Source organism: Lepidochelys kempii, chromosome 2 (genome assembly GCF_965140285.1).
Source record: "Lepidochelys kempii isolate rLepKem1 chromosome 2, rLepKem1.hap1, whole genome shotgun sequence".
Taxonomy (NCBI): domain Eukaryota; kingdom Metazoa; phylum Chordata; order Testudines; family Cheloniidae; genus Lepidochelys; species Lepidochelys kempii.
Window position 1 is genome coordinate 229213384 of NC_136381.1, and position 24179 is coordinate 229237562.

Here is a 24179-nt window from a genome sequence, read left to right on the forward strand (position 1 = left end):
TGGTGCCACCATGGCTACACTTCTAGTTTTAGTGGTATCACAGGGTTGCTGGCCCCTTTAAGGAGAGCGTGGGCCCCATGGAAAGTTACAAGCTAATATAAGGGGAATGAGCCTATCTAAGCAGGTAATTAATTGAATAATGAGCACCTCAGTCTGACAAAAGGCCATCAGGGCTCAGGTGCAGGGAGGTGCTCACAGAGAGGGAAGCTCCCTCAGACCACAGGCCGCAATGAGGAAGGCTGTGCAACCCTGAGCCAAAGGGAGAGATTATAGGCCAGAAAGGCCAGAACTGAGAATCACACAGCCCAAAGAGAAGGGCTGTGCAATTCTGTGAGTCTGAGAGACTTTATTTCAAGTTTATTTGCATTTAATAAAGTAGAACCCAGCAGGGGAATTTTGTCTCACACCCTTTGGACTGGAGGAGTCCTTAAGGGGCCCTGAAAGAGGGGAAAATGAGGCAAGGAGTGCCTGCAGCTCCACACTGGATCAGGCACACCTTTTCTACCTTTCTTTCCCTTTTGTGCTGGCACCTTGCAGGCACACCCTGCGACAATCGGAGCTAGGTATGTCTCCTGGAGCTGGAAATTACACCTCGAGCTCCAGTATAGAAATATCAGCTGAGTGAGCCTTCATCCCTGCTATGGAAATAAGCATAGCAGTAAAGTTCTGGAAAAAGCAGACAATGAGGCTGCTCTTCTCCATCTCCAGCCTCCCTGAGTGATGTTTAGATTGATTCAAGCTAAGCAGGCAGTCACCCTCTAGTAATATCTCCTTCCTCCCCATGCAAGATCCAGCCCAAAGCAACTTTGAAAAGGGACTTTGCCATACAACACAACCAGGCAGCAAGTGACGTGCTTAGAGAATCCCCTTTTCCTTGAGTCTATCCAGAAACCCTAAGTTATGGCCTGGAGTCTCATCTCTTGCCTTGGGGGTTAGTAGCCAAAAATTAGCAATTGCCAGTTCTGAAAAATTGTACAGAATGGCCTACACTCTGCTCATGAGACACTCAGGAGTGAGCTAACCAAAGGTTAAGCCATCTCTCATCATGGTACTACATATCAGGATACAGAGAATAAAAATGTTTACTTTTAGGCTCTACCAGTTCCTAACCCTTTCTGAATATTTTACCAACAGTTTAAGAAATATATCTGTATATTCTATTAGTAAAAGAATCTGCCTTTTAATGACACAATATGCATTGCAATTGGGAAGTCTTTGGGACCCCCTGAGAGTAAAGGTCTGGTATAAATGGAAATGTTATTAAAATGGAAAAAAATTGTATATCTGAAGTATGTAGTGTATAAAATTGTATATCATTATGCCTTGTGGATATTTATCTTTGCTGTTTCACTCAATTGATCCCATCCCTTTAAGAAGCCCAAGGAGCCTGAGGTTTGTAAGGTAGATTTATTTCCCTCTTTTGGGGTTCCATGATCTAAATTTCCATCAGCCAGTTCCCTTCAGTCCCAAAAGTCCAAAGTAAAAGGTCCCTTAAAAAGCTTACTACTACAGTAATGACCATAAGACAGATCAGAGGATGATCTGTTCCAGGCAACCACCAGTGAAAAACTCAGCCTATAGCCAGAAATAACCTTTGTCTGCAAAAACAGCACTTTCTTCTGACCCAGTCACTCACAAGGTCCTGAATAGTTCTTTCAGGGGGAACTTTCTTTCTCCTCTCAGCTCTTCTGACAGCAAGCCCCTTAATATCAGCAACTGCGTCTGGCTGGTCTAATTCCACTCTCCCCTGGGGTCTGAATTAACCCCCTTCCCTAACTTCCTGAGGCACCGTTTCTATTCATTCAACCCTATAACTATCCACTTCTTGAGTATTTTTAATGTTTACCACTTAAATGAGTCCTGTTATTGACTGGGATAAATATATTTCCCCTGAGCACCACTGAACGCATGATATTGTGATGTTCATGAAATCTCCCAGAGCATTTTGGAAAAAAGTGTATCTGTAAATTAAAATATATACCACCATTTGATTCGCTATAAAATGAGGATGTTCAGGAAATGGTTGCATTTTCAAGTGATTAAAATCAATCACCAATATGATACAAGCCCATTATCTGCTTTAGTTTGCTCCATTTGGTTGCAGAATCCCTTCCCCGTTCTCACTCACACACTGTACAGCTATCATCAGAGCTGATGCAAGGTTTTATTTTTTGTCTTCTGTAACTCTCCTGACTTCAGAATATAATCATTACTAGACTACAATGCTGTGATACTATTGGCACACTGCCTGTTATGTTCAACAAATTTTATATCATGAAAAATCCCAGCTTTTAAGAAAGAAACTTGAGGCTTTCCTTCCTGCTGTTCAAGTTAATGCATTTAGCAGATGGCACTGTTAAAGACTCAATCTTTAATAAGATTAGACTGGATTATTGAATTTTAGAGACAATTTTGCCTGATTATCACAGCCTTGTGATAACATTTTGTTAAATGTTTCTAGAGACATCATTTATACTATATATAAATCAATCTTTAACTTAATAACTGCACCCAGAATAAGGAAAGCTGACCCAACCAGAGCTTAGCTAGAAGGAATAATCAGGCCCAACAGAACTATACCAGTATAAAACTGGGGTAAATCTGAGTAGAAAAGGCCCCTGACTTCAAAAGGACAACCTAGATTAATGAGGATTACTTATACACGTGTTCAAATATTGTAATTTATCCAAGCAATAAACACACACAGATGCTCTGCATCAATCTACTTTGTTAAAAAATTGTTTAAATAGTTCTGGATGACAAATAAATTTGAAGACGCCACAATCTGCTTGAGGAAATGCCACTGGCAGAAAACAGGCTGAATCAGTTATTCATGATAAACCATTTGCTCAGCTATAATCAGGCATCAAGTGACTCAACATATGCCATGGTGTGAAGACAGAAACCATACAGATTGAAAATGCATGAGTTCTACAAGGCTACGTCTACACGACACACCACTTTCAGAGGCATGTAGTGTAGTACCTGCATGCTCCCTCTAGCAGGCGTATAAATAGCAGTGTAGACAGTGAGGCACAGTTTAGGAGATGAGAGTTCAGACATACCTGAAGGGTTCGGGTATTTATGTAAGTACCTAGCCTGTCTGCTCTCTACTCGCTCAAGCTGTGCCTCCCACACAACTATTTTAAGCAGTGTAGTATCCCATTGCCTCCTTGCTGCTGGACCCTTTCCCCACTGCAGGGAAAGACTCTCTCAGCAGGGAAAGGCTCCAGCAGCTGGGAGGTTGCAGGGAAAGGTTTTGCCAGCTCCCTTCTGCTGGAGTTCTCCCCCACCACAGGGAAAGGCCTCCGGCACAGCAGGGGCAGCGAGGAAAGACTCCACCAGCTACCAGCCTCAGGGAAAGACTCTGGCAGTGCGGGAGTCGGGAGGTTGCAGGGGGGAGGGGGGCAGAGAGTGAGGAAAGACTCTGGTAGGTTCCAGTTGCCGGAGCCTTTCCCTCCTGCAGGCAAAAGTTCTGGCAGGGAGGAGGCAGCTGGGAAAGGCTGAGCCATTTCCAGCTGCCTCCCCCCTACCAGAGTCTTTCCTCACCACAGTGAACGGCTCTGGCAGCAGGGAGCTGCTGAAGCTTTCCCCCACTATCTGCCCCCACCACAAGCTTTCACTGCCACCTGTAGCTACGCACCACAGTGTGGACACAGCCTGCTTTTCACTGTGACATGTAGCGACACGTACGCTAAACACCACCGAAAGCAGTGTGCAGTGTAGAGCTAGCCTTGTAGATGAACCAGCTGGATGTACAATTACCTAGACAACCACTGATCCTGAGCACTCAACAGGGATCAACAAAGGAAAACATTTATTTTCCATTGAACACATTTATGGATTTCTCTTGCGTCTGTCAAAGCTGAATTACTCTGTTTAAGAAATGAAATAAACCACAGTTCAGAGAGCAGATCTAAGGTGCGATTCTCACCCCTGCTCCATTGCGCCAGCTCCTTTACAGCACACAAAAGGTTTGGAGTGAAGTAAAGAGTAACAGGATGGCTTGCCCCAGTAAGGACTAAAAACCTAGTTATGAAACAGGCACACCTGAGCAGAGATCAGGTGATTCCCCTATAAGAGAAGTAGGAAGCTACAGGAAGGGAGGATGCTTAGGGAGAGCAACCAGAGGAAGCTGTGGCAGAGACTGCAGAAGAGCTCCAGTGAACAGGAGACCCTTGACTATAGGTTAAGGGTTTGAGCCTAGAAGCCAGAGGGCTGTGGGCCAGGGAGAGCAGACTCCATGGGTTAAGAATGAAAATACTGCAGCCAAGTGGGCCTGGGATAGGGTGACCAGATAGCCCGATTTTATAGGGACATTCCTGATTTTTGGGTCTTTTTCTTATATAGGCTCCTATTACCCCCCACCTCCTGTCCTGATTTTTCACATTTGCTGTCTGGTCACCCTAGCCTGGGAGTGGCCTGCAAAAGCAGCAAAGACCCCAAGCAGGAAGGCCTGGGAATAGGAAGAGAAACTTTTGTTTGTGTGAACTTTAATTTGGAACTTGGAGTTTTATTTGGAGTTTATTTTATGTCAATATTTTAGACCCTGGAAGAAGGGGCATTATTGGACTAAAAGCCTGTGTGGAGTTTATTTGAGGAGCCCAAAAAGGGAAACTGAGGTGAGCAGTCACTTGCAGCACTGCTTTGAGGCCACAAGTGGGAACCTGGGAGGAGGCCACTCACATTCACAGGCTCCTAAAGACCCATCCCTAGTCAGGGGATGATTCCCTTGACGCAGGTACTGTGGAAAACATATGTAGAGTTGTCTCCCAAGGATTGTCTCACAAACCCTTGTGTAGGGGGTGTACCACGTGTGGGGCTGGGGCCAGGAAGAGTATGTTGGGGCAGGGCCATTGCACAGAACACAGCAGAGATTGTTGGCAGTGCTGGACCCCCAGGACTACTTAAAATTACCCCAGGGGGTCGCTCCAGCCCCAGGACTGACAGCATGCAAATATGGCTTAAAGCTATGTATCTCCCCCTCCCCGTCTGTGAGTTGTGTGCTGCACCTCGTAGGAGCATAGCACAAAAATCTCTCCCACAATTCCTTTAGGATTTTACTCCAGAGTAATTGAGTCATATGTGCACAAACTTTTTTTAAATAGACTTTTTCACATTTTCTAGTCTTCTCCACCATGCATCCCTTACCCTCTTTCCTGAGCTAGACTGGGTTAAGTCCAATAAAACTGTATTGAATGGAAGTCAGGGGAGCTACTACTCCTGATATATACCAGTGTAAATGAGGTTAGAATTTGACTCTATAACTTCACTACCAGAAAACAAGTAGTCGAAAAGAATGGGCAAGAGAGACTACTATAAAGGCAGCAGCCCATCTAATTTCTCCCCATTCCGCTTTCTTTATCTGGAAGCATGCAGGTCAGGCCTCTAGTGCCAAGTCTATTATTTCTCTTTTTTGCTTTCTAGCTTGGAGATCCGGAAGATATACGAACACAAGATGTAAAGATGATAAATAAGTTTGAGAGACAAAGAGAGACAGTATGAAGTTATTGGTTGAACACTTGGCTTCAGCACTGGTTACTGGCAGCTACAGAATGAATTACTCTTTCCTTCCACTTGCTTATCAGGATCTGGACCCCAGTTCCATCAAGACACAGCATTAAGACTTGGAGAATGGAAGAAGAAAAAATGTGGAGAATAGTTGGTCTACTGGGGAGCACTGAAAGGTCTTCACCAGTCTGTTTTCTTCCAATACTGGATCCCGCCTCATACATCAAATCTCTCAGTCAAACAAGATACAAGATTCTTTGGTTTCTCATCTGGAAGAATGGGAGATCTCTCCCTGAATAATCACATGGAGAAGCAGAAATAGCTCGCATCATGATCCATCTCTTTTGACAGTTAAACAATCTCCCCCTTTCACAACATTTCAGCTGAAGGTCCTGGCATAGGTGTGAATAGCGTCTGGTGTGCTCAGCCATGAAAGAAAGGGAAATTCAGTTCTACAAATGATAAACTGCCAAATTCATGGGAGCATGCAATAGAATTCATGCTTATTTGCTTCCTCTGAAGAGTTCTGGTTTCACTTCTGAATTCAGCCACAGAGGAGAGGCGGTGTTACTTAGTAGATAGTACTAAGTACTAAGACAAAACTGGGACTCAGGAGACCTGGATTCTATTCTTGGCTCTGTCACTGGCCTGCTGGGTGACCTTGGGCAAGTCACTTCCCCCCCGCCTCAGTTTCCTCATCTACAAAATGTAGCTAATGAAACTGAACTCCTTTGTACTATTAAGAACAAAAAGAATCTGTTTGAAGGAGGTGGATCTATTTCAATCTATTTGAAGCATTCTTTCCTTCTATTTTGCTTTCTCTTGCCAGCCTTACAAACTAAGATTTAGGTTCTGCCTAATTCTTGTGCGATGTGCAGCAAAGAGCCCTCCCCAGTTCTGCACTGACCATGCAAGGGCTGGCTAAAATTGCAGTCCTCTCATCAGTGGAGCACAGGGACTGCTTCTTAGTTATTCTGTTGGGGCTGGGAGCAATGGGCAGTACGTGGCTCTGCCCTGTGTCACTTGTGTGGGACACTGCACCCGTAAAGAGACGTAACAGTTTGAACATTCCCCTCTGTATCAGAGAGCTCTATGAGGTGTTTTGCCACAGGATGTCAACAGTGCTTCCCTTGAAGTACGGTTCCTCACCACTCCCAATGCAGGGCTGTGCCTACAAGGCACAGTCTAGCCTTGCATGACCAAGTGTCCCTTTTGATAAAGGAGTAATTCTAGGCTCATGTCATCTGAAGTGATTCTAAGGTTTCTAAGATAAAAAGCCAAACTGCTATGAAATGATAGTAGTTATGAGAGTATTCCATATTTCTCTGCACGAGCAGCAGTATTTTGATGGCATCGCTTCCTTGGACGTGGGGTCCGAGGACCATGTTTAATAATAAAAACCTTGTTGAAAGGTTAGACACTTCCTGTATTTTAACAGAGTTGAAAACGGTGGTCTGTTCGCTTTAACAGTGACAGCGCCGATGTCGGGCTGGCTGAAGACAGAAGGCCGTTCTGTTGAGGAGAGTGCTAACGAGCAGGGAAAGCCATCCTATCTGTTGTGCTGACAGCATTGGAGGAGAATAGATAAACTGGATTAAGTTGCTGTTCAGTAGTCTTCTGTTTTGTTAGGAAAAATGCATCTTTAATATCTACACTTTGTATTTGTATGTACCAATAAACGTGTTTTTGTAAGAGCAATTCTAATCTTTGCTCTCTGCAAAGAAGATTCAGCCCTTTAGATATTAAATAAAGAACTTCCAAGCATTATGGTTGAGATTTTCAAAGCAGTGGATTTATCCACAATTATTCACCAATAATTGGTGGAAGCTTTAGTCAAACACAAATTATGCTCTAGTCAAACAAGTTATTAGGCTCAATACAGAGGTAAACAGGTGAAATTTGGAAGTATCGTTCTATTTGTCTACTTCTAGGATAGAAAGAGCTGAAAGCCTCATGCCTCCCTATTGAGTGCTTTAATTATAAGATGCAAGGTTACTTCCGACATTCCGCACACATGAATAAAGAACTATTCTACCAGGGCTACCTCATGAACTAAGATGACTGACCCATTGGCCAGTGACAATTATATAGGCACACGCATGGCTGTTCCACATATTAGTCTCTATAAATTAGATTGACTAGTCTCTTGCAGCTTATGGCAACAAATACTTCCCCTCCAACTTGACATTTTCAGGGTAAAGTTGTACTATTATTTAACAGTTTAGGTCTTTCTGCATTGAGGAGTGGATAAGCTCCTTCTTTGTTTGACAGTTCTTTTTGCCCTATCATTTTTTGGGAGGTGGATTTTGCAACATTGTCAGTGTAGGTAACTGTAGGATTGAGGGAGAGGTTGCCTATGGTAAAACAGTTACTAGTAAGTCTTTTTTTCAAACAACTCACCCATGTAACAAAACAAAAACCAAATTATCACATGCTAAACACATCCCACAATAGAATTCTTCAGGTAGAAGCACAAACCCAAAAGTGACAGTCAGGGAAAAGCTAAAGAAATGTCTCAAATGAACTGAAGATCCAAGTGTGCTACCCAAACTTCCCCCATTCCGCTTTAAAGATGCCCTGTGAAGGACTACAAAGCCCTTCCACTTCTCAATTGCTCAGCTTTTTCTCCCTTGAGTCTTTTAATGTTATCATTATCCAGCTTTTCAAGCAGCATTTTCTAGAGCAGACAAGACCTGAATTTCTAGCATAAAAAAACCCAAGCAGAAAAAAATCCCCCTTTTAAAAACAAACAATAATCCCAAATCTTTCAGGCCTTCTTTACCTAGAATAAATAAGTCAAAAAGGTCTCACACCCCCCCTTTTTTTTTTCTTTGCAAGTCACCTTTAATTTACAAAATCATGCAGCTAATAACACCAACTTTCAGGTCACTATCTTGCTAGCTGTAATAATATAAGCTAAGGAAGACAAGCTAAGAAAAATAACTTTATAAAGAGTCTGTGAAACCTAAAGCATTAGCAAGTATTAGTGTGGTAGGTCAACAGTATACAACAGCAAGTCTATGCATTCCACGACACTGGGTACATTGCAAACGTTCAGAGATTTCTCAATCTTGACTCAGAGAAATAGTATGTACTGATCCTAGAAGAAGGAGTGAATGGCATCAGATTAAAAGGATATTGTCCATTTAGGCAGCATATGGTCCTGGAATGCTGCTTCAAGCTGGAAGGACTTCACTAAAAAAAAGCATGCAGTAGTGGTATAATCTTGATAAATACCATTGGATGTCTGTAAACTATTCATTGTTAAGAAAAATTCAAAACAAACTAAAAAGGAAGAATCTGTATAACAGAGTGCAAATAAGGTCATGGAAAGACCTAAATAAAATCTGTGACACAAATTATGGAATCTTTTTGCATTCTCTCTGCTTTTTGTAATGAGGTCAAAAGCAATTAGGAACCTATATATAGAGAGTTCAGCAGCTATTTGGAAAGCAAAGCTCTAAGGAAAACAACTAGCAACAAACACAACCAAGTCAGTCTCTTCCCTTATAACATGACATGGTTTTAATTAAGGAAGAATGTCAGCATGGAGCAGACCTATAAGCTCAGTAGGAATGAGTGCATTCAAATGTTGAGTGGGGAATAAGGGTTAAGCTTTTTTTCTGTAAACTTCACATGTTTTATGTTAATGTAACTGTTTAAGCCCTTGCATTTCTGATGATGTCTCTTGACAGGAAAGGGAGTATTTGTTTTGTCTGACTTTAAGTTCTCAGGAAAACATTGCTAGAACTACACAAAAAACTGTGTCTATTCTTTATTGCGACCTCTGCCTTCCAAAAGGAACAGTTTAGATGCATTTTCCAGAGAATGTAGGTATGAAATTCCCTCTCTTATGGAAAAATCTTACCTGGGTAATCATTCTTGTCTATGTCTGAGTCTCCTCTTAGAGTAAAGCCAAATCCCGCAGGTATGGACTGTGACCCCCAGGCTCCATTGAGAACCTGCGAAGGGTTAGCATTTAACCCATTCCTGTGTCCATTGTAAATGAACACTTTGCCTCTTCTGTCTTCGCCTGCGAATGGTGCACCAATTGCAATGTCTGCAATAGAGTAAAAAGAGTTGACAACATTAAAACAAAGACAGAATTAACTCCGACAGGGAAAGTAGACCAGAGGGACCTGTGTTCTGTGTTAACAAGAGCTGGGGCTTAATCATTTTTTCTTTATTGCATAGATTCTATTTCAAGACAAATACGTAAAAATAGTGCTTTAATAGTGCTTTAGTGTTTCAAACTTTCATGCCTATAGTTGTAATGAATGCATATTTATATGAAAGGGGCCTCACATTGCAATAGACAGACAACACACGTCTATTATTAATTGCACATTTTCCTTTGTCATGTTTTTACAGCAATCAACAAGATTTAACAAACTGAGACTGAAATAATGGCTAATGTTACATTCATCTGTTTAAACTAAACACACACTGTGTGATGTTCCCTGTTTTCTCCATCACCTAATTAATTAGCAGCAGCTCTTTAAGAAGGTCTGCTTTGTGGCTTGTCCTTTTTCCAGCTTAAAAAAAAATTCAATGACTGCAAAAAAATACATTGTTGAACAGCCAACTTTACAGCATGCAGAAGGGAAAACAAGAGTGGCGTGGAGTAACAGCATAAGATCAGTTTTCAGAGTAACAGCCATGTTAGTCTGTATTCGCAAAAAGAAAAGGAGTACTTGTGGCACCTTAGAGACTAACCAATTTATCTGAGCATGAGCTTTCGTGAGCTACAGCTCACTTCATCGGATGCATACCGTGGAAACTGCAGAAGACATTATATACACACAGAGACCATGAAACAATCAGTTTTGTTTGTATGTAAAACACCTTACCATGAAATGGGAAACATCCCCTTTGTTTTCATGACCAATAAAAATAAATAAATAGTATAAAAAAAGCTTTTGAGGAGTATCTTGGAGAAGAGATAAATACAGCATAATAGACAGGCCCACAGGGAATGCAAAGCTGTAATTCACTCAAGGGACTCTCTGGATCTCTTAAACCAGGAGAATAAGCTGGAGCAGTTCACGAAAGGAGCAGATCCCCGAAAGTGAATTTATTCTATTAACTGATGTAGGGCCATATTCTATTTAGAATGTATATTCTTTATGTATAACAAACCCTCCCTTGCTACTTTTCAGGTACAAAAATCAAAGAAACAGCCATGATGACTAAGTAGACAGTCTGAGTTTATCAGCTAAAAGACAATGGCCAACATTTTCAAACTGATGAGAGATTTTGGGTGTTTAGCTTAAGTTTCTTTAATGTGTCTCCAGCTAGAACCCCAGATCACTACCACTTTAAAAGCCTTGGCCAGTGGATGGAGAAAATAATCTCTGATGGACAGGATGGAAGACATGAGGACAGATTTTTAAAGGTATTTAGGCCCCTAAAAATGCAGCTAGGCACGTAGTGGAATTTGCAAATGCCCTTAGGTGCCCAGTTTCCACAAATCAATGGGAGTTAGGCCCCTAGGCACTTTTGACAAGAGATCCTCATAAATGCTTCAGCTATGACTGTGAGCAAGATGCTCTACCTCTCTGAACCTCAATCAGCTCATCTACACAACTGGGGAAGAAGCAGAACACCTCCTTTTAAACTGATGCTGTATCGAATCAAATACCTTTATAAAAACATCATCTTACATTTTAATCCATATTATTACGAGCTGAGTTAAAACCTCTTTAAGATGGATGTGTGAATGAGTTCTCCATTTAAGCCAGTTGTAAGAGACAGTTAAGGAGCCACACCCAAAACAAAGCCTACTAGAGTCTACCCAGAAACTAGCACTAGGTGGACAGAGGGGATGTCAGGGATGTGGATTTTTCATGGCCTGTACTGACATAGTGAAATCGTCCTAATTACCTAGTGTAGAGTAGACCAGGTCTAAAAACAGACTAAGTCAGAGAGACAGACTGAAGGAGCAGCTGAAAGCATGTGCCTGACCCTGGAAGAAACCTGGGGAGAGGTTTTTGGGTCAGGGGTGCTGGCGGAAAAGACTGCTCTTGAAGCTGTGAGCAAAAGAAGCTATTTCCTGTTATTTGATTCCCTCTGCATTCAGATACACAGGACTTTGTACATTCTTTGTAAATAAACAAAACTGCTTCAAAGAAATACCTATCACCAATCTTTGCTCCGAACTGGAACACCCACAGGGACCCAAACTTTGACTAGCCATTCGGGTCAAAAAGGGGCAATTCTGGTCTGAACAGTGGGATCTAGTTTCCAAGGAGAGAGATTGTGAGCTGGGTACTCCTATTGAATCAAGATGGAACAAATGGAAGTGCTTGCAGAAATCAAAAGCGGCCAGTAGGATTTAAAACAAAAGCTGGAGGTTTTGCAGGAATTGCTCAGAGATGATTGCAGACTCAGATGAGATCTCTATTGGAGCAGCAGCAATGACAAAGTGCCTGGACAGAATGGGGAAACCCACACAGGCTTGAATGGTAAAAGAGATTGATGAAATGATCAGCAACGTGACTGCCATTTGCTATGTTTTGGGGGATAACCCAGACCAATAAGGGGTTCTGTCACCACCTGCCCTGTAACTGTGGGTGCCCATATGCTATGCAGCTTTGGTTCAGACCCGACACAGTAGCATTCCCACAAGCACAAGGTCTCACCCTGGCTTCCACCAGCCGAGTTATTCTTTGCAACGTGACCCCAACAGCCCTTCCAGTCTCAAGTCTCCCCAAGTCCATCCACCCGAGTTCTTAACTACCAGACTCTTGGCCTTTTTCTCTCTGGCTTGTCATCCCCAAAGGAGTGAAATGAGCCCCCCAGGCACAAGCTTCCTTTGGGGGGGACACTCCACACAGATTACACAGCTGACATGGGTTTGGGGTAAAAATAAACAAAAGAGTTATTTAATAGAAATAAATAACAGCAGCTTGAAATATGAAATTGTAAGGGGAAACAAACACATACAAGTTACACAGAAAATAAACAAAGATGCAACAGGCTTTACTCTTCCAAATTAGATTACAGTCCCTTTCCTAATACAAGTTACCTATTGCCTTAGAACAGTTTACCATCATGCCCCCTGTCAGGGGATCCAGAGTTTCACAGATAGTTCCTGCTAAGTGACTGTCCCTCAGTTTCTGAAAACCTTTCACTTCAAACCACTTCCATTTTAAAAACAAGTTTTTTTTCAGGGTTTTTTCCATCCGTCACTACAAAGTGGGGATATCCTGTTGTCTTAATGTCTTCCCATTAACTTTAATGGCCTTTTCCTGGGTGTACAATGGATTATTACTTGTTCCTGTTTTTGTGCTCCTCGCTCCTGCAAGGTGTATTTGACATTGTAGTACAGGTTATGAACAGAGTTTTTTTTCTCTCTCTCTCTTCATAACCAGTCTGTAAACATATCTCATAATGACCATCAAGTTACAAGCTTTCATAAAAGACCTTACTGAACATATTTCTGTACACAATAACATTGGATACAATCAGTTGATTCAATTGATTATTCATTGGGGTTCAGATCCCCCTGTTCTCTCCTTGGGTTGTGTGGATCCTGATTGTCACACCGTTAGCCACGGGTTTTTCCACAAAATAGCAGACAGCAAGCAAGCTTTAGCTAATCTGGAACTTGCCAACCAAAATGAGCTGCAGCAAGGATTTATGGAACTAAAAATTCAGCTCCAGAAGGAAACTGAAGGGTCACTGAGCACAGTGGAAGGCTGTTGAGATACTGAGCTAGTCAAAGGACTTGGGTAAGACCAGACATTTACAACAGTTTTCTATCCTGTTCATAACTAGAGAGACGTTGGGAACAGTGATACAAAACCCCACTATCTCTGTGGGCAAAACTCCCTGGGAGGCTTATTTGTGTCAGTTCAATATTCCAGCTCAGATGAATGGCTGGGAAGAGGGACACAATGAGCCCTGTAAATACAGCTCTGTCTCCAATATGTATGCAAGGAGGGAGTCTAGTGTAGTTAATGACCACATTGAATGACTGGAATAAATGACACATGTAGTTTGTAAAACAAGGAAAATTTGCAATAATGCAAAAATTAAAGAGAAGAGTTCAGACAAATGCTCGTACTGTGACAAAACTGGTCATAAAAAGGATTGTTATACATTTAAGACAGGCCAAGACAGACTGTCACAGGTATCTAGTGGAAACCTCTCCCCCAGTCTGGGAAATGTGGGGACACCAAGCTGAAGGGGCAACGCTTGGAGGAAGAATGATCATCTCCACAGTTTTTGTTTAGATTTGGGCAGTTAAACAATAGTAACCGGAGTTTGGCTATTGTGTGTGTGATAGCATCTGTGATGTGTACAGGAATTATTGACACATGCTCAAACATAACAGTTATGAGACCAGACACACTAAAAAGGCCACGGAATAGGGGATGCAAAACTGAACAACCTAAATTGGTCTCAAATGGAGATGGTATCTGTCCAAAACCTGGGAAGTTGGGTTTGAAGATGAGACCTCTGAAATTTGAGCTGGGTGGCTGAACTAGTGGATGAGCAAGTAATTGGAGTGGATTTCATTATGGCTAACAACTATGTACTCAATAATAGGAAAGGTGTCTTACAAATTCAATCTGTGGAAATGACCTTTAAAAATATGGCCCAGGTGAGATAAATGGCCTATAGGTCTGCTCCCAGGTGCAGAAACCACTATAACAGCTATATGCTGTGGCAGCTTGCCAGCAAAGGAAAGAAGGAGAGTGCTTGAACCCTGTTATGAAATCAGGGTCTTGGGGCAATCTTAGCTTTCAAAGCTCTCGTGGCTCTGAAATAAGAACTGATCCCTGTTCATTTGCTGAATGTTTCCAACAAGCGTCAAATAGTTAAAAAAGGCGGGTGGGGCCAAGGGGGAGGGAGGAACTGTAGTTGCAAAATGTGAATTGGTAGATCTGGTTAATGCTGGTATTGAAGAAAACTACAAGGTAGAAGACGGAGAAGGTGAGCTTCCAGAATTTCTATTGGACCTGTTGCAGCACGGTGTTGTACACTGGGGAACAGCAGAACTGTTTAAGAGACTTTCTGGTTAGAAATCAGGAGCTGTTCTCCTAGTCCAAAAGAGACATAGGTTGTACTACACTGGTGCAGCACAAAATTGATGGCGGGCGGCGGAGGAATCTGACCCTCACTGTTACCAGGAGCAGAAAGGGAAGAGGCACTACAGACCATCAACGAAATGCATCAGGAAGATATTATTGAGCCTTCAACCAATCCTTAGGCCTCCTGCATAGCTCTGGTTAAGCAAAAAGATGGCAACACAAGATTCTGTCTGGAATATAGAAAACTAAATGAAGTCACTTAAAAAGGATTCTTATCTATTTCCATGAACAGATGATACCCTAGATACTGTAGCACATTGTCTGGTTTTCCACACTGGATCTTAATAGTCGGTACTGGCCAGTGGAAGTGGATGCAAAAGACAAGGGGAAAACTGCTTTCACAGCAGGACAATGCTTGTGGCCATTTAAAGTGTTGGTTTTGACTTGTGTTTGCCACCTTAGAGAGGATAACGGGGAGGGTATTACATGACATGCCCCTCTCAGCCTGTCTATTTTATCCTGGTGCATGCAAAAACATTTTAACAGGAACTAAAACATTTAAAAATGGTCTGTGATAAGTTGAAGGCAGCCAATTTGAAACTGAACCCAAAGAAATGTTAGTTGTTTCAAAAAGAGGTAATCTACCTTGGGTATACAATTAGTGAGGAGGGAATTTCCACTGACAAAAAGAAAATTGAGGCTGTACAGAGCTGACCAACTCCCCAAACACTCACAGATGTGCAGAGTTTTATAAGGCTCTGTTCCCATTACAGAAGGTTCATTTGTGGGTTTGCCATTATTGCAAAACCACGGCATATGTTGGGTGAGAAAGAGAAACCATTTCAATGGTCAGCAGAGTGTGATGTAGCATAAGGCTCTAATAACTGCTCCTTTCTTGGCTTATCCATGTTTTGAAACCCCTTTCATACTGGACACAGATGCTATTGCTCATGCTTTGAGGGAAGTATCGACAAAAGAACACAAGGGAATTGAGAGGGTGGTAGCTTATTATAGCAAAAGTCTAAGTTTTCCTGAGAGAAATTATAGCACCACCTGAAAGGAACTCCTATGAGTGGCTTGTATGGGAGGAAGTATATGGTTAGGGCAGACCATGCTTCATTGCAATGGCTCTTTAGATTCAGAAATCCCGAGGGACAGCTACCAGCTTGCCATAGCAGTGCTGTGATTTAACAATTACACACAGGCCTGGCCATAAGTATGGCAATGTCGATGCCTTAAGCAGGACAGCAAGGAATGAGTTGCTCAAGGGGAGGAGTGTGCCTTCCTTCCTCCCTCAAATTCGCATTAGTGCTCATGTTCTTGGTTCATCCTTGAACAAGGGAAGTGGGGCTGCAGGAATGGACCCTAGAGCAACTAAAAATCTTCCTAACGAGAGGATCCTGATTTCAGGATAGCGTGTGACTGATTTCAGGAAAATCAAATGGAAAACACAGCCACCCTGGAATGTAATGTCACCTCACAACACCACAGTAAAAGCTTCCTAGTCACAATGGGAAAGCTTGGAATTTAAAGTTGAAATATTGTATAGGAAATGGGAGAAACCAGGGCGGGATGAGCACAGGTACCAACTGACTGTACTAGATACACCAAAAAAGGAGTGTCTGAGGTTATGTTGTGGATCTTAAAACTGCAAAACCCTTAGCCAAGCTAAGGGAGAATTTCTATTGTGTAAAATGCAAGCAGAATTGTTAGTATATAGGTCTGTTTGCTAGCCTGGGACAGAATTTTGGGTTGGACTTTTTGATACTCTTATACTAAAATGTGTAAACAAGGGACAAAGACACTGTGATGTTGCTTCTTCCTAGTCAGCAGGATTTGTTAGTACAATGGGACCAGATAAGAGCAGTTAAAGTGTTACTTGAGAGCACAATTTAAAATTGCCTCAACCCCTATCTCAAGGCAAAGTCAAGCAACCAGTCGGGAGGGGAAAAAGGACTTGGGAGGGGAGGTATAAAACACTAAAAAACCAAAGAAATGCCCATACCTCACTTGAGCACAAACTCACTCTCCTTAACCCTCCCAGACCCAAAATGGAACATGACCCTAAGTTGTAAGGGGTGGGACTGTGGGTGTGCATTGCAGGTATATTTGAGCCTGTAAAGGAGGAGGAGGAGGTGGGAACAGGGAAATGGAGAATGGGAAATGAAAATGGGGAATAGGGAATGGGGTCACAGGCAAGGCTCTGTGGCTTCAGAGCTGGGAAGGGAGACATGGGGTAAATGCTCTGCAGAGTCAGAGCTGGGAATGGAACATTGGGAAACAGACTCTGCTGGTGTGTAGAGCTATGGATAGGTTTGCTTGGAACTAACCCCAATAAACATTGCATTGTCTGAACTTTGGACTTCTGGTCTTCTGCTTTCTGTCAGCGAGACAAGAACTGGGGAGAGGGTAAGGGAAAGCCTTCTAACAAGGATGTAGAAAGTTGGTGCAGGAAAAGTAATGTTTGCATTGCAAAGAAGGGTCCTCCTAAACCTGGGAGAGCCCCTGTCATAAATACAAAGGGAAGGGTAAACCCCTTTGAAATCCCCCCTGGCCAGGGGAAAGCTCCTCTCACCTGTAAAGGGTTAAGAAGCTAAAGGTAACCTCGCTGGCACCTGACCAAAATGACCAATGAGGAGACAAGATACTTTCAAAAGCTGGGAGGAGGGAGAGAAACAAAGGGTCTGTGGGTCTGTCTATATTCTGTCTTTGCTGGGGATAGACCAGGAATGGAGTCTTAGAACTTTTAGTAAGTAATCTAGATAGGTACGTGTTAGATTATGATTTCTTTAAATGGCTGAGAAAAGAACTGTGCTGAATAGAATAACTATTTCTGTCTGTGTATCTTTTTTGTAACTTAAGGTTATGCCTAGAGGGGCTCTCTATGTTTTGAATCTAATTACCCTGTAAGGTATCTACCATCCTGATTTTACAGGGGGGATTTCTTTATTTCTATTTACTTCTATTTTTATTAAAAGTCTTCTTGTAAGAAAACTGAATGCTTTTTCATTGTTCTCAGATCCAAGGGTTTGGGTCTGTGGTCACCTATGCAAATTGGTGAGGCTTTTTATCCAACATTTCCCAGGAAAGGGGGGGTGCAAGTGTTGGGAGGATTGTTCATTGATCTTAAGATCCAAGGGTCTGGGTCTGTGGTCACCTAGGCAAATTGGTGAGGCTTTTTACCAAACCTTGTCCAGGAAGTGGGGTGCAAGGTTTTGGGAAGTATTTTTTGGGGAAAGACGTTTCCAAACAGCTCTTCCCCAGTAACCAGTATTAGTTTGGTGGTGGTAGCGGCCAATCCAAGGACAAAGGGTGGAATATTTTGTACCTTGGGGAAGTTTTGACCTAAGCTGGTAAAGATAAGTTTAGGAGGTTTTTCATGCAGGTCCCCACATCTGTACCCTAGAGTTCAGAGTGGGGGAGGAACCTTGACAGCCCCCTTGCAACAGTATCCTGTGGGGACACCAATGGAGCTCATTGCTGTTGATGTTCTTGGGCCGTTCCTTGAGATGGAGGCTGGCAAGTAATAGTTGCTGGTAGCTATGGACTACTTCACAAAATAGCCTATGGCTTTCCAAGCAGAAATCAATAGGCTGTGGCAGTAATAGGGGTCTAGTGAATGAATTCTTCACCAGATTTGGAGTTCCATGTGAGTTACACACAGATCAAGGGAGAAACTTTGAATCCAAAGTGTTTCAACAGATTTGTGAGGTTCTAGGCATACACAAAACTTGCACCCACCCCAGCACACCCACAATCTGAAGGGATGGTGGAAAAGTTCAATAGGACTTTGGGCGGTCAGTTGGCTACCTTTGCAGAACAGCACCAAAGGGGCTGGGAGTAGCATTTCTCATTCCTTTTGATGGCTTATAGAACAGTAGTCAATGAGAGTGCAAAGTCTACCCCATGTCTGGGCATGAGCTAAGTATCCCAACAAACCTCTTGTAAAGAGTTCCTGAAGAGGAACAAAGCTGACTGGGTTAAAAAGGGGCAACAATATTAAAGTGTTAATGTATGTTCAGCGTTAGCATTGACGTCAATGGGACTATTCATTTAAGTTTAACAGGATATGGCACTTAATTTCCTCTTTGTTAGGATTAGTCAATGTGTCAGGAATTCAGCTGGCTCTGGGCATGGTTGCCTAGCAACCCAGGGAGCTCAGCTGGGCCCAATAAACCTTCACTAAGTGACTGTGCTCCTTGATGGGGCTGAAGGGTCAACAGGTCACCATTTAAGGACCAACAGGAGCACAGTGGCAGTTCAATGCATTCTATGCCCAAAGCTGCACCAGACCTGCTTCCTGTCCATCCCTTGCTCCACCCCAGGCCTGCTCTGCTCCAGGCCTACTCACTGCCTGCCTCTGAACCCCCTGATTTATAACTCCTGGTTCTGATCACTGCCTTGTCTCTTGACCACAACTCCGGCTCTGCCCTTTGCTTCTGCTCTGACCACTAAGCAAGACTCCTACTCCAATCACTAGGTCACACTGTGTGACACAGAGATTCTCATCACTTTACACATTTACATGTTAAAAATGGAATGGTTGCAGAAAAACAAACATGTATATTGTTTTATTTGGCTTTTTTCACAAACATCTTCTAAATCCTGTAGTTCTCTTCAAGAACTGGGAAAAGCCATTTTAAGACCTGAAGTACCATCATATTCAGTACAAAGGCAATTTGCTTGCAACATATAATATATTAATTAAGTACCGTTATATCCATCCTGGTTGAGATCTCCAAGATGCGCGATGGCACTGCCGAATCTACCAAACACTTCAATGCCCGACAGTATCTGTGCATCTCGGAAGTAGGAAGCACTTTCCTGCAAGTACAGGTAAACCTGCCCTACTTCCTTAGGTTTACTCTCAAATTCACGCTCCATGAAGAGGGGGGCACCAACTAGGATGTCATCTAAACTAGAGGAATAAAAACAAAACCAAATGTCAATGGGAAATTCAGCCAAATGACATGATTCTGGAAGAAGTGAGAAAGTAGCAGAAATAGCCTCACAAAAAATGTGGTTCAGAGATATAAACCAATAATATCAAATGGGTATGTGGGGCCTGATTCAAAGCCTGCTGAAGTTAATAGGAAAACTCACATTGACTTCAGTGAGACAAAGTGAGTGAGATGAGAATATCTATTAAACCAACTTCTTTTGATGGGAGAGACGAGCTTTCAAGCAACATTGACTTCAATGGCAGGCTCATGGCATGGAAATCCTCTGTTACTGTGAAACCCTATTATTACTTGACTGTAATATATTTAATTTTGGCAATGGTATTTCTCTGTCAGGCCAATAAACTTTATTTAATTGAGAGCAGAGCTTTTTCTACCTTAAGCCTGAAATGGTCTCTGAAAAGCCTTCCCAGCAAGGAACCAACACAATGAGAGAGACACAACAAGTTCTAATATGTCTTAACTCTTATGTAAAAAGCATATAAAATTTAGGAGGAGTTAAACCAACAGGGCTCTATAGAAATGTAATACGGCTGTTTAGCTAATATTCTAAATCATATAGAATATAACAGAGAATGAGATCTTTTCTATGTTTTTAACCACCATATAGAACTGAAATTTTATAAGTTGCTTCACAACACCTATAGAAATATTATTTTCTATAAATTTGATAGAACTTCTCCATAAGGAAAACTGTAATTTAAAATGTAAAGTTCCATTTATTTAGTTCTTCCATGGTTGTAAATATTAGATACCATCCTATGCTACACATATCCTGAAAAGGAAGGAAGCGGATGATGAATGAACAAACAAATATTAAAGCTGTCGGGTTTTTTTCCCCACACTAAAATACCCCAAATCTTTCTCTTTTTATGAAAGATGCTAGTGGTTTGGACAGCATGTTAGTTGAAATTGCTGACTGCCACAAAAAGAGAACATGCTATTTGTGTCCTATGAATGCTGTATTTTACCAATTGTTTTACAATTATTTAGCATACACTATATATTACACAGTAGCTCTATCATCCTCCCAGCATTCATTATTGTTATTATTTTATTAACAGTACAATATAGAGGCCCCCACTGAGATTGGGGCTTAGCTGTGTTAAGTGTAATATAAATCATTTAGTAAGAGATGGTCCCTGCTCCAAAATCTTTACAATCTAACCAGATAAGAGAGACAAAGGAAAGGGGAAGAAAAAGGGGGTATTTTACACAGGGGAACTGAGGCACAGAGCGAATAAGAGACAGATTTTTAAGGGTCAGATAGACACCTAGTGGGATTTTCAAAAGCACTTACATGTCTAACTCTCAATGGGAGTTGGGCACCTCGACACTTCTGAAAAATCTCACTAGGTGCATATGAGTATTTGTAGATGCATAAACATCTTTAAAAAGGCCCTAAGTGACTTGCCTAAGGGCACACTGAAAGACCATAGCCAGGTCAAGAATTGAAGCCACATCTCCTGAGTCTCAGGGCAGGTCTGCAGTACAGCTGGGATCGATGCTCTGAGATTGATCCACCAGCGGTCGATTTAGCGGGTCTAGTAAAGACCTGCCAAATCGACTGCAGATTGCTCTCCAGTTGACCCCTGTATTCTACTCCCAACGAGAAAAGTAAGGTAAGTCGATGGGAGATTTTCTGCCATTGCCCCCCTGCGGCGTAGACCTGGCAGTAACTCGACCTAAGGTACATTGACTCCAGCTATGTTATTCACAAAGTTGGAGTTGCGTAGCGTAGGTAGACATAGGCTCAGTCTAGTGCCTTCACTGCAGGACCAATCCTTTGTAAATTAGTGTTGTAAGTAACAAGGTAAATTTTCAGTACCTGCCCTGCCCTGGGGTGACTTGTGCCCTGGGGCCAATAAAAGGAGCAGTCTTTGTACGTGAAGAATAGGTCCATCAATGGCTATTAGCCAGGATGGGCAGGGACGGTGTCCCTAGCCTCTGTTTGCCAGAAGCTGAGAATGGGTGACAGGGGATGGATCCACTTGATGATTACCTGTTCTGTTCATTCCTTCTGGGGCACCTGGCATTGGCCATTGTTGGAAGACAGGATACTGGGCTAGATGGACCTTTGGTCTGACCCAGTATGGCGGTTCTTATGTTCTTACTCCCCTGACCAAAAGAACTGCTGTTGCATCTGGCATTGCATAGGGAACACAAGTGAGAGGCATGCAAACTGAGCCTTTCCCATACACACCCACCAATGCTAGGGCCAAATACAATCTGATCCTTAGAAATCTGGTTGGAGGGAGATGGGAAACCCTTCAAAGGGAGAGCCCAGAACTATGTGTTGTAAACAAATATAGTCACCTAGGTTACTATTAAGAACTTAGATTACTTACAGTGAATTTAAATGTCCAGAGCAAGCTTTTGGCACAAGCTTGCAGCTGGGGGGTGGGGGAGACGGGGTACTAACGTGGCTTTAAGCCATCTTTATAGTCTCCTAATTCTGGGCTGCCTAGGGGCATCCACCTAAGCTACAAACACCCAGTCCCTAAATGCCTATGGGTAAGAGCACTTCCTGACATCCCCATAGTGCTCAGCTTCACCACCTTCATGCCCCCAACACACCCCCTACATTAGAGCTTGCAGTGGGGCCCTTTTAGTGCAAGGTAAGCTCCCTTTTGCAAAGCTTGTTCCAGTGGGAACTCTTCCCTGGCCAAACCCAAGGCTCTAATGTCTCTTTATGCATTACCACAGCAATGTATAAGGGCTTCAGCAGAGGGGAGAATTCCACACACACACACACACACTTTACTTGTCACTCTCCATGATCCTCATTTACTTGTTTGCATTTCTCTCAATGTGGATAATAAAAAGCAATAAATCAGTCTCACTTTTGGTTTATAGCTAATTTTACTTTCCCAGTTCTAGTACCTCAATGTTTCAGTTTCAAGCACTGCAGAGGAATTGGTTGGTTGGTTATCAACACCTGTGTCCTTGGCTTTTTTAATTGCGGATATATTTCAGTTGCTGTAAGGTTTTGTAGAGGTTTATTTTTACAAAATGTGGATCTGAGCCAAATTAAAGTTGACACCATCCCTTTTAAAAGGCAGCAGGAGTAAAAATAAGAAGACGGAAAGCCGCCAAATGGTGATATATAACCATAACTGTAGTTCAATCTATGGGGGGTATTTTAATAAGTTTCATTAGATTCATTTCACTACTGCACCATGATGTTGTAGTTAACATAAATCAACATATTTATGTTTGTTCCAGCACATAAATGTGACTAGCCAGTATTGCTTCCTTTCTAATAAAACAACATTAAAAAGCACAAGCTGACCACCTGCTGGAATTTTATGCAATTCTTTTGTATCCTGGTGAGTAATAAACAGCAGGAGTATGGGAAGTGTCAATAGTTTAAAGTGTAACTATGTGGAGCTTTGATATAGTACAAATAAAAGACTGGTAAATATTTTATTCCACTGTTTTTCTTGGATATATGGTTTCAACCTAAAAAGAAAAATTTCCTTCGTCTTCTTGCTAAGAATTTGTCTATAAATTTATTACAAAATGGAAGTTTCTAGTTTCAATAGCTGATTTATTTGTAAAAGTGGTGGACACAACTGTAGGACGGCAATAAACCAAGATTTTCTTGTGTCCCTAAAACACTTGCAGACTTTACATCAAGAATAGCCCTGGAACATTTAGTTGAACTGCTCAGGCTAAAGTTAATCAGAGCTGCCTCTAAATTATTATGAAAAATAAAAAGGTCTACTCTTAGAATTTACTCAAGTAAAAGCCTTGTCCCTATTTATCTTTTCAGCCTGATAAAGAATCAGGTTTCCTATACTGGTCAGACACCCTGCTTCTAATTTCTCCACAATCCCTAGCTATATAACAACTTTTCCATGCATATCTTTTCCCTCAAGCAATTTTTGTTAGACTTAGTCTCATATTCTGAGTTATATTTCTAGTTAGTGTACATGCTAGGGTGACCAGATGTCCCGATTTTATAGGGACAGTCCCGATTTTTGGGTCTTTTTCTTATATAGGCTCCTATTGCCCCCCACCCCCATCCCAATGTTTCACATTTGCTGTCTGGTCACCCTAGTATATGCCGTCAATTACTGGACTGCAGTCAGGCACATTTATCAAGTGAAGCTTCTTTGTGTTTTGTTTTCAGTGGGATGTTTAGATCTTGGAGAGAGTCATTAGATTTCCTTTCAGATACAGGATGGGAGACCACACAAGCCTCCAAAGCTGTTTGCTGATATTATTGTCATACAGCTATGGAGTTAAAGGAACACGGAATGTTTTAAAAAGATCTTAAGAGATCTTGCAAGCGACTAGCAGATTCCCAAGAAATAACCGGTTCATGATTTTTTGGCTCAATGAAAGATGAAGCTAAGTCACAATCAACTTCTATAAAGCTCTTATGATACTAGCACAGTGTTTCTTAACATTTTCAGGTTGGTGACCCCTAATTCAAAATAAAAAATTGTCCTGAACCCCTTACATTTACAATAAAAGTAAAAGTTAAAAAATGTATACTCCAATTACGACTGCAAATTCTACTGATGACCTCACAAACTTTGAAGGTTTGGGCTATCCTGAAGTTATTCTGGACATTTTATTTTCTTTGGAATTATAATTATTATATTATTCAATGCTTCACAACCCTCCCCATTGCCTTGTGTAACCCCCTTGCGGGGGGGAG

At 42.0% G+C, this 24179-nt stretch overlaps 1 protein-coding gene across 1 annotated transcript in view; it reads right to left on the reverse strand.

Moving 5' to 3' along the window:
• Positions 1-24179, reverse strand: part of ITGA8 (integrin subunit alpha 8) — a 172565-nt gene that overhangs the window by 109230 nt on the left and 39156 nt on the right. The window contains exons 12-13 of the mRNA XM_073334109.2: positions 19262-19467; positions 9380-9571 (exon numbers count right to left, since the gene is read on the reverse strand). Coding sequence (XP_073190210.2) covers positions 9380-9571; positions 19262-19467 — 398 coding nt within the window. The remainder of the gene's footprint in view (positions 1-9379; positions 9572-19261; positions 19468-24179) is intronic.